The 11,274-nt window shown below is 34.5% G+C and overlaps 2 protein-coding genes across 4 annotated transcripts in view; both read left to right on the top strand.

Annotated features, from left to right (window-relative positions):
* The first annotated feature begins 1,364 nt into the window (after positions 1-1,364).
* On the top strand, positions 1,365-6,003 carry LOC107687268 (single-pass membrane and coiled-coil domain-containing protein 3-like). 3 transcript variants are annotated; one of them, XM_016484528.1, is made up of 3 exons: positions 1,365-1,442; positions 1,559-1,603; positions 5,026-6,003. In XM_016484528.1, the coding sequence occupies exon 3, from the start codon at positions 5,045-5,047 to the stop codon at positions 5,717-5,719; it is 675 nt and encodes a 224-aa protein (XP_016340014.1). In that variant the 5' UTR covers positions 1,365-1,442; positions 1,559-1,603; positions 5,026-5,044; the 3' UTR covers positions 5,720-6,003. The 3 variants fall into 3 exon arrangements, with proteins under 3 accessions (XP_016340014.1, XP_016340012.1, XP_016340015.1); XM_016484526.1 differs by lacking the exon at positions 1,559-1,603 and adding an exon at positions 1,818-1,862 and having other exon boundaries at positions 1,368-1,442; XM_016484529.1 differs by lacking the exons at positions 1,365-1,442; positions 1,559-1,603 and adding exons at positions 1,664-1,701; positions 1,818-1,862.
* Positions 6,004-10,313: 4,310 nt separating this feature from the next.
* ythdc2 (YTH domain containing 2) overlaps positions 10,314-11,274 on the top strand; it is a 48,608-nt gene continuing 47,647 nt past the window's right edge. The window contains 2 exon segments of the mRNA XM_016484486.1: positions 10,314-10,503; positions 11,029-11,185. Coding sequence (XP_016339972.1) covers positions 11,035-11,185 — 151 coding nt within the window. The 5' untranslated portion in view covers positions 10,314-10,503; positions 11,029-11,034.

The raw sequence follows: 11,274 nt of genomic DNA, 5'->3' as shown, positions 1-11,274 counted from the left end.
GTGGTGCATTCACAAGTAAACATTTATTTAGTCCTTATTAAGTTCTTGTAACATGGAATGTTTATAAGAACATGTCTGGTGCATTTAGAAAGAAACGATTGTGTTTCTGCAGGTAGGGTTGTGGATGAGATTTCAGCGGGGGCTCACAGCCTGGCGGAAAAAGCTGTTGAGCAGTCTTGCAGAGCGGGCTCTGATGCTCCGGTACCAGATAAGGATACGTGTGAATGTGTGTATAGATCACTAACTGTCATTCTTCATACTTCCTCATGTGTCATGTCTCATCTTAAAAAAGCAAAACTCCCCTGTGGAATCAGCTCTTGACCAGCTTTTCCAGCTAATTCTTAGATGAAGTTGCTAAATACTAAATGCATTGCGTAACCATGACACAAAACTGCATTATTGCTAAGAATACACAATGAGATTACTCAAATCTCTGTGAGAAATATGATTCAAAATATATTTAGATTTGTCCATAACATTTTATTTTTTATTTGTAAAAGAATATAAAGAACATCTTTATGATCAGATATTTTAATTACATTTCATTTTTTGTTTATTGTTTATTATTAATTAGTAAAACTACACATTCTGAAAATAGTTTTAAGCAGTGTACTGGGAGTTCATCTCCTACTCTCTAATAAAAGTCTGTAAAAATAAGGCACAGTGCACTGTGTTAATATTAAGCAATCTGTATTGATTTTTCACAGGTGTTTTAAATTACACGTTAAATTTGGGGTTTTAGGGTTACTACTTAACAGATAATGTATTGGCAGAAAATTACCAGTACCTTTTCCATTTTTCACATATTCTTTCTAACAGTGTACCTAAGTGACAAGCTAATAACATGCTGTATCATAAATAAACAATTATTAGTGTACAAGTGCAAGTAGCAACTTCATTTTTTCTACTGCTTGGCTGGCTGGCTGTTCAATGGTTTCCCCGTTTTGTGTAATTTAGATGAAAATATGTGCCTTTTTTATGGTAAATATTTTTTTTTTTAATAGCTACATTTCTTGCCTGGAGCTTTTTGAAAAAGAAAAGAAAAAAAAAGCTACATTTAGCAACCAACACTGCTCTTGACAACTGCCTTGCACCTTCCCTTATGGTTATAAATCCTGATCATCTGTATTTAAATGCCCAGTAAGTTACCTTAGTAAGATCAAATGATCTAGCAGTTAGCATTTCACTTTTAAATCACATAATGAATCACAACCTATTGAACAATGAAGGAAAGCAGGAAGATTGTTGCTGTGGGTGAGACGTGACACAGACGAGAGGACAGGAGCTTGTCTTTTCAGAGGGGCGTTTCCAGTCTGGATTGCCTCACTGGGGAGGTCACCAATTTATCTTTAAATATCCGGGATAACAAGAGTTACATTAGATGCTGACTCACGACCTGAAGAGTGCCTCCGAGCCAGAAGTCTTTGATTGAAAAACTTTGGGTTAGTACTGTAACTTACAATATTTGTTCAATATTTCCACTGCTAGAGAAAGAAACTGTAATCGGTAAACTAACTTGTTTTATAACAGAATTGGCCTCTTTCGCTTTCATTTTAAGGTAACGAGAAAGAAGAGACCACAAAGGAGTCTTCAGCACCAGGCTGTGAGTTTTTTAAAGTCCTTATAATTTCTACACATTCTCACTCCCAAAAATTTGGGGTTATGCCTCCGAGCCAGAAGTCTTTGATTGAAAAACTTTGGGTTAGTACTGTAACTTACAATATTTGTTCAATATTTCCACTGCTAGAGAAAGAAACTGTAATCGGTAAACTAACTTGTTTTATAACAGAATTGGCCTCTTTCGCTTTCATTTTAAGGTAACAAGAAAGGAGAGACCACAAAGGAGTCTTCAGCACCAGGCTGTGAGTTTTTTAAAGTCCTTATCATTTCTACACATTCTCACTCCCAAAAATTTGGGGTTAATACGCAGACACTATGGGCACGGTAATTTAATCACGTCAGCTTTAGCCCTATTCAGACGGTAAATGTTTCTCATGTGGAAATATGTAACAATACATTTGCATGGCACCTCAGTGATAAAACTCAAGCATTCACTACTCATGTGCTCGGTTGCATGATTGTTTGCTGTGAATAAAATGGCACATGCTTAAAATAATGAGAATAAATTCATATTTAATGTAGTAATAGTTTCCTATTAAATTATTTTCTATGTCCTGGTTAAAAACAGGAAGATAGATGTAGTTAACGCAGCCTCTTATTAATATGGTGTAAGCCTAAAGCTGCTGTTGATGTTTTTGATGCATACAATCATATACATATTTTAAAATGGAATTGCACACCTGTTTCTGCCAGAGTAATGGCCCTTTTCTCCTTTTTGTTCAGCTTCCGTGGTGAAGCGGTGTTGAAACAGTTTTCTTATAAACACTTTCCAATAATTCTATAATAAATGTATCTCTAAAATGCGTGAAAATTACAGTGAAGCTCAACACTCATATGATAAAAATCTTTTAAACAGTACATTTTTTATTGATCTCTTGTTGTAAACTCAGAGATGTGTATTTGGATGGCAATTATAATTCGGCCAGGGATTGTTATGAGAGTAGTCAGAGAATTCTGAGAAATTCTGGATTCAGATGGCAAAAAAATCACCGGCTAGCCCCTGTAAATACCTTACGTGCCCCTGAGAAACAATTACCATCCGAATAGAGCTTTCGATTGGGAAATGGCATTGTTTCTCGTGACCGATTGTGTCATGCTAAAATGTATATCTTTTGAGTGGGATCATTTTCAGTGTTTAAAACCAGCAGTGGAAGTAAAGAATTACTACTACTCACATTACTGTAATTAAGTAGTTTGTTCATGGATTTGTACTTTAAGGAGTATATTTTAAAGCCTGTAATTTTACTTGTACTTAAAGATGACCTATTATGCCCCTTTTCACAAGATGTAACACAAGTCTAAGGTTCTCTTGAAATTAGCTAATTAGGTCACATGTCCACCAAAGCATTTTTAGCCAGCTGAAAACGGCAGGCTCTCTGCTTAAAACACCTGTATGTGAGTCTTTAAGAGCACTTCGGCAGCGCAGTGTTTTTTGCCCAGATTATACAGGATATGGTGATTGGTCAGTGCTGTATTTGTCCCGCCTCTCCTCCACTCTGATTGGACAGCTGGGTAAAAAGTGACAGTAATGAATGCTGTGTTTTACTCAAAGTTGAACATTCTTCAACTCTTGACGACCGTTCGGCACGCTCCTGGCGTTTTACATTTTTCAATAGATTTCAATTACAATACATATTTTTAAAGGCCGTTTTCTCAAAATGAGTTTTTTCTCCTACACTGAGCCATAAATCTCCACTTCAGTAGCACTTACATTCACCAAACTTTGTTTTATCCCTGTGTATATCTTGAAGGTTTTTACGGAGGGATTTGTTCATATTTAATTTGCTTGATTATATACAGCATTTTAATCCCACCAAAATTGTGAAAATATAGTGTTTATGTCCGTGCTAAGCATTTTCTGAATTAAAACGAGATACCCAAATGTAAAAACGTTTGATTCTAATATGTCAAAAAAATTTAACAAAAATTTTGAAACTGACATCATCCAGTGTTTGGATTTTTGTACTAGAAATGTATGCAAATTAGCACATATTTCATTAAATAATGATTCATCTGCATATCTAAACCTAACATTTTAGAAAACTTGTAATACAACATTTTTATAAGTAAGGTTAAATATGGTTAAGTAAGGTGATAACTATTAGTTGTTGTTTTTTTTTTTACCCTCTTCACCTGCAGTGTCTCACCTTAAGTATTATTAGGGGCCAAGCCCCTATTACTGACACTTCTTCTTCTCGTCCAATGGGAGTCTATGGCAGCCCTATGAAGGGAACATAGGAAAATGATGAAATTTGGCACACTTGTGGTGATGGCCATGAATAGTGATCTGACCAACTTTGGGGTCTCTAAGACCAACTCTATAGCACCACCACCAGTTCAAAAATTCAACATTGAAATGGTAATAACTCTTGAACCCTAATTCTAGAAAAATGAAATGTAGTATACCTGATTACTCTCCTCATGCTGATCGCATTGAACACCTTACATTAAGTCTGCGCCCATTACAGTAGCGGCTATTTTGAAAAGTACAGTTTTTCATTTTTTCGCTACTCCTCCTTCAAATGTTGTCCAATTTTTCCGAATTGTACGAAAATGCCTTAATTTAAGCATTTACATGTTTCCTTACAGTTAGACCATAAAATATATATTTATAAATTCCAGTCCGTTACTGAGTACGCCTACAATTTGATATGGCAGGTTTTCCTCGTGGTATCAAAAATGGTCTTGAATATCAACGTATTTTATGGTATCATATCAAAGTTAGAAAGGCCGATATTATTACACAAATTCATATGCTTCATAGCTACTTCATCAATAAGGTAAAAGTGTTTTGTTTGGACTTCTGATTTGATTCAATAGTTATTGCTGATTCATTTAATATAAATAAATATGGCAAAAAGTTTCCCCAATATATAATTTCATCAAGATGATAAAATTCCCATGCCTATAGCATCTGCATATTGAAGCCAACAGTTTCTCATTAACAGCAATGAAAGCAACCCTGCACATTGGAAAGTGGCATTAAAGGGGTCGTATTATGCCCTTGTTTTTGAAGTATACTAGAATGTGTTTTCATGTTTGATTGTTCAAAAAATGCATTATTTTTCACATTTTTTACATTAATACAGCTCCCCTTTCCCTCATGCGATTCAAAAGCCCGTTTAGTTCCTGTTTTGATAAAGACCTGCCTTCCAAAATATAAAATCGGCTGTGATTGGTTAGCTGGCCCTGTGTGCTGTGATTGGCAGCACTTATTACGTGTTTGGGAAATTCATAAACGTGAGTTCTGCTCAGTGTTTAGGGACCATCTCTAAAGGAACAGCTAACACTTAATGGCCACCTGCGTCACTAATAATTCTTACAGACAGTACCTTTTACTTACTGCTCACTTGCATTAATGTCTGTTTAATTCTAGTTTCCTTAAAGATTGTTTCTCTTCTTAAGGATCCTAATATAAAGAAAAATGTTGAGTGACATCTTCTACCCTGACAACCCTAAGAGAAGGGAGCAGCTCATCCGCAAAGGGCAAGAGCTTCGAGATCTGATGAAGAACAACTTCAGAGCCACCAACCAACTGAATGATGCTATGAACAAGTACTTGAGTTGCTCCTTCGAACATATCTCCCTTAACGAGAACGCTACTCTTCGGGAGAACTGTACTCTGATAATGGGATGCATGTGTAATATAATGGTAGTGGTAGAGAGGATTGACAGGGAGCTGAAGGAGAAGCTGGAACCCACCATGTACGAGAAACTGAGAAAACTGTCTCTGTCTTCTGCAGACTTTAAAGCAATTTCAAAAGCTTTGGAAGCGGTTTGTGGTATTGCAACTGTGGAATCTACTGTTTTCGTTGGTTATTTAATTGATAATGTAGTTACTCTGGCAAACATAACAAAAATGTATGCTGTAATTGGAGCAGGGAAATTGGCCTGTGTTAGGTTGGCAGTGGTGTTCTTGGGGATCGACATGATTGTGAAGGACATCATTGGGAAAATCGAGCGTGATCAACTTAAGAAAGCCCTAGAAGAGTATGACAAAGTTTTGGATGAATTCAGGCCAGCGTCTGAACAATATCAGGATAAAATTACCTATGTCAGAGTCAAAATTGAGATGGAGAAAGAAGACATGCTAGTTTGAAATGTTTCTTTTTCCTGCCTGAAATGTTTGCTGGAATTATGAATTCATTATTGTTGTTACGTCTTTGTGCTTACAAAAGCATGCAGAAATATATGAAAATTTAGCTCAAAGTGACAATGTAACATAATATGTGGAATGTGGAAAAATCAAAATAAATCACAGTTCTGCAATTAAAGGGTCATAAAACCATGGGTGATTGTCCACTTCTTCCATAATACAAATATGACATAAAGAGATAGGTGCTGCTATCTCTCACTCTCTCATCATTTGGAGACAGAATATGCACAGTGGTAATTACTGTAATATCAACAAAAATATATAAAATAAAACGAAATGCAAAAATGCATGTATGTCCTTGTCAATCATTACTGAATCAATGAAAATCACATTGAACTACAGGTTTGTGTTGCTATACACACACTTTCAATCCCCTGAATAGAATCTCTCACAACAACACAAATCTGCAAAACAGGTGTTGTCTTAAGCACACCTGATGCAGCTGATCAAGGGCTTCATTAGTTTCAGCAGGTGTGCTTGTATATTATATTTTATATAAAATTAAATCAATGCATATTTTAAAAAAGATATATATTAAACAAATCAATGCATATATTTTGAGACAAAGGTCTTCTTAACAATTTTCAGTTTTGTTTAAGATAATTAAAGCAACAGTTTTTAAATAACGAAAGAATATGTAAAAGTATGGTATTTGGGGTAAAAAGCGCCCCTGCTGTTGGGGCTAAAGGCGCACAGTAATTAACATGATAATTAACAGACGGCTGACTTTTCCATTTGTTGACATGACATGGTTAGATTCAGATGGTAAATATCATATATTATGTTGGGTGTCCATATTAGAGATAATCACCATGTTTAGAATGAAACCATCATATTTAAAAACATGATATTAATCATATCATATAATAAAATATCATTTGTTGTTATACTGTACATATACATTCAATTATTATTGGATCTCCATCAATGCTTTCAGAATCTTTACTTATTAAAATGATTTTGTTTCTGTATTTTAAAATATATTTTTTATATTAACATTTTATTTATTGAAAAAAATTCAAAATAAGCAGAAAATAGTTGCTAAAGTGATTGTTTTGAACAAGTCTTAACTTAGCCATTATTTAATAAAAACATTATTAATCATTCTTCTTCACATGTGCAATGTTTGGTGGGTGAATGCAATGGATAGTAGGCCTACTTCGGACTATTTAAATTGAGTAGTGTAGCCTAATTTTATATATGTTTGGTTGGCTTATTTTATTTTGATAATGAACAGGCTGAATTTGTTCCTTGTGACAGCAGAAACGAGTGAGACATCATTATGAAACTATAAAGGGTCTATTTTTATTTGTGTACAGTCACAATAACAACAAAACACTGTGCTTTACAAAATAAAGAAAACAAACAGATGTCGCTTTCTGCCATATAGGCTATTGATTTCCTTTTCATGAACTTGTTGCATTAGAAAATTTGACTTCATCAAAAGTCATGGATGAAATTGAATGCTAAATGCTCATGTAATGAGAGATATTTTGAGTGTGACATTTTTAATGCTGACATAATGTATTAAATATAATACTTTAAAAATAAAGCATACTTAAATTGTCAGTCAAATATTGAAGCATTCTTACACGAGCATGACTGCTCATATTTGGAAAAGCAGCAGGCTTCCAAACGTGATATAGCTTTTGTATAACTGATTAATAAACAATATGAGATACTATTACCTGACACTTTGTTTTTCCTCTGTTCCAGTCAAAACCACAACCAGTGGTGATTCTTTCCTGTATGACTCTGTGAACGAATCGGTTGAGCGAATTAGTTAATGACTCGTTCATTAAGAACGAATCGGTTGAATGAATGATTCAAACTGGCTTATAATGCAGTCACTTGTCACCACCTATTGGTGTAACTGTGTAGTGGATATATAGGCAGAGCAGGGTAGTAACTGATTACATGTAATCTGGATTACGTAATCAGATCCTGAAAATTAAGTACTTGTAATTAGATTAAATTACATTTTAAAATACTTGTAATCAGTTACTTTTTTATTGATTACTTGATTACATATATTCACACAATAGCAATAAATTATTCTTAATTGTTATCCCTAATTATTCTTCTTATTTTTATGACTTAATTAATTATTAGCGTTGCATTAAACTCGCAAACCCACTAAAGTTCCTTCACAAACTCCAGTTTGGGAAACCTTGACATAATGTAATGCTTAATTCACTTTATGTTGTTAATAACATCAAACGGAATATATTTTCTTTGCATTTTAATATCAGTGTGGTACAATATTATCCTATTTAAATCAATGTGATAAACGAGTTACATTAAAAGTAATCTTTAACCTAAAATGTTTAATGTAATGGATTATGTTACTAACTACAATTTTTGTCATGTAATTTGAAATCAGTAACGGATTACACTTTGTAAGTAATCTACCCAGCTCTGTATCTAGGGATATAAAACATGAGATTACAAATTATGTCAAAGTGTAACCCTTAACATAATTATAAATTAAAATGTGATTTATTATATATAACACATTTAATAAAAGTACAAACTCCTTGATTCTTTACCCATATTTGATATCAATTTGGTTGAAATATCTCATATTGTAGCTACTGTCTATTAAACGAATAATACACATCTATGGCATAATGACCTTGTGTTACTTCCTGGCCGTCTCTATGTGTTATTTAATTGTATTATCATTCATATATTTTTTATAGTAAAATGATCTTTAAATGTATAAGAACTAAAATATTGCAATTGATCAATTTTTTATTTTTATTTTTATTGAACTTCAAAAAACACAGTCAAAGTACAGTTAGGACTACAATAATACACATGAAAAAATAAAACACAAACAAAAATAATAATAATATGTATACAAAATACACATACAGCCAGGGGGGTGGGCTAAACATTATGTACATATATTAAAGTACTTACAAATGGAGACAGTCTCCCTTTTCACATAATGGACTCTCTCTTTTCTAGCATTTTAGATACAGTTGCTCCTTTACGCTTAAGGAAGATTAAGGAAAACAGTCTGACACCGTGGTATAATGAGCACACTCGCACCCTAAAGAGAGCAGCCCGGAAAATGGAGCGCAGCTGGAGGAAAACAAAACTAGAGGTATTTCGTATTGCTTGGCAGGAAAGTACCCTATCCTACAGAAAAGCATTAAAAACTGCTAGATCTGATTACTTTTCGTCTCTTTCAGAAGAAAACAAGCATAACTCCAGGTATTTATTCAATGCAGTGGCTAAATTAATGAAAAATAAAGCATCAACAGGCATTGACATTTCCCAACAGCACAGCAGTAATGACTTTATGAACTACTTTACTTCCAAGATCGATACTATTAGAGATAAAATTGTAACCATGCAGCTGTCAGCTATAATATCGCATCAGATAGTGTGCTATAGATCGCCTGAGGAACAATTCCACTCATTCTCTACTATAGGAGAGGAAGATTTGTATAAACTTGTTAAATCATCTAAACCAACAACATGTATGTTAGACCCTATTCCATCTAAGCTCCTAAAAGAGGTGCTTCCAGAAGTCATAGATCCTCTTCTGACTATTATTAATTCATCATTGTCATTACCACCGGGACAAGACCACAGGAACCAGATGAGTCCTCTGCACAATGTGACCTTGCTGCAGCCTGGAATTGAACTGCTGGTTTCGTCTGGTCAGAGGAGAACTGGCCCCCGACTGAGCCTGGTCTCTCCCAAGGTTTTTTCTCCATTCTGTCACCGATGGAGGTTTGGTTCCTCTGGCTTGCTTAGTTGGGGACACTTAATATCCAGCGATATCGTTGACTTGATTGCACAGATACTATTTAAACTGAACTGAACTGGATGATGACATCACTGAATTCAATGATGAACTGCCTTTAGCTGAAAATTGGTTATTTGCTATTGTCCTTTTGCATTATTGACACACTATTTTCCTAATTAATGATGTTCAGCTGCTTTGACACAATCTGTATTGTTAAAAGCGTTATATAAATAAAGGTGACTTGACTTGACAGTCTTAATTGCTTTCTTGTTATGTAAATAAATAAAAAATTCTTAACATAAATTTGAAAATAATAAAGGACTGGTTTTACTGTACATACACTAATGAATATGAAATTTAGCAAAAACTAAAATTAAATGTATAATGTAGCAGCCTTTTCCTTTTATTTGAGGGGATATTAGTAAAACCAAATAAAACATGTTCTAAGCACAAAGAAAATGTGGGGTCAATGTTAACAATTATAAAACTAGTCAAATCTTTAAAAAAAAAAAATGGCATGAGAGCAATGCCAAAATAAATGAAACAAAGTTTCAAGTAATCATATTACAAAAAGAACAATTCAAATCAATATCATTTTTAAATTTAACAAGGAAATTATTTACTGGGTAGTATCTATGTAAAATTTTAAAGGTTACTTCCTTGACTTTGTTTACCAATAGGTATTTGTTTGGGAAGGTCCAAATGGCCTTCCATAATAAACCTTTATTGCCATTTTTATCGATAAGCGCAGTATGACGCACGCCGCTGACGTCAGTGGCGTGAGCTGCAGATCTGCGCTGTTGCGCATGCGCAGCCGGAGCGCCGCGTCAGTTTCGATTCTCTAACGTACCGATAGAAACACGAACCCAATCGCATCAGACCGACAGAAACCTAATCAAACTCTCCGGATTCCTTATAGCAGTCTGCTTTCACGCGGTCTGTTCTCCTCAGATACTCCAAACGCGTAAGAGGATTTGGTTTTATTATTATTACCGCTCTCTAAATAAGCAGTGTGATGATGCTAATGCTACTCGTGAAGCTCAATGAATGAACTCGATTGCTAAAAACACAATATTAAGGAACATCTGAGGTAAAACACTACCTTTTCTTGTTCTTTATGCTATTTGAGCAGGTGTCAGTGCGGTAATGATAGCATTTTAGCGTTAAATACATCAGTTTACCTTTAGAAGCTAACACGCATTACATGAAACATCATTAAATTTTGTGTGGTTTCATATTTATATCTTCTGTTTGCTTGTTCTAAATGTTACTTGGGTAAGTAACTTAATAATTCATGTATAATACAACTAATCAAGTAAAATACAGTACTTGTATATGAATCATTGAAGTTATCAGCTATATTGTGAAGCCAGCCGTCACTTCATACTAAATTGTGTTAATAATAAAAGTAAGATATGGAAAATGTAGCTCTAATGCGCAGTTACTGACACAATAACCCATTATTTTGGCTTTCTATTCTTGCATGCAGGGAGAAATGTCACGCGGAGCGCAGAAATCCCACACAAACCCGTCTAAACAGACGGCTTCTCTGAGAGCCAGAGGACTCAAAGACATCAGGATCGATGAAGAGGTCAAAATCGCTGTAAACATCGCTCTGGAAAGGTTCCAGTACAGCGACGATAAAGGTTTGAACTCATTTCAAGAGCTTTGTGAACAAAGCCGGCTAAAAGCTCTTTAAAGGGATAGTTCAACCCAAATTGAAAATGTGATGTTT

The sequence above is a fragment of the Sinocyclocheilus anshuiensis genome, unplaced genomic scaffold (genome assembly GCF_001515605.1).
Source record: "Sinocyclocheilus anshuiensis isolate Anshui unplaced genomic scaffold, SAMN03320099.WGS_v1.1 scaffold745, whole genome shotgun sequence".
In the NCBI taxonomy this organism is placed as follows: Eukaryota; Metazoa; Chordata; class Actinopteri; order Cypriniformes; family Cyprinidae; genus Sinocyclocheilus; species Sinocyclocheilus anshuiensis.
This window is presented reverse-complemented; position numbering and strand designations above follow the sequence as displayed.

What these genes read in the sequence shown, in the direction of transcription:
- LOC107687268 (XM_016484528.1), top strand. Translation starts at nt 5,045, where the DNA reads ATGTTGAGTGACATCTTCTACCCTGACAACCCTAAGAGAAGGGAGCAG.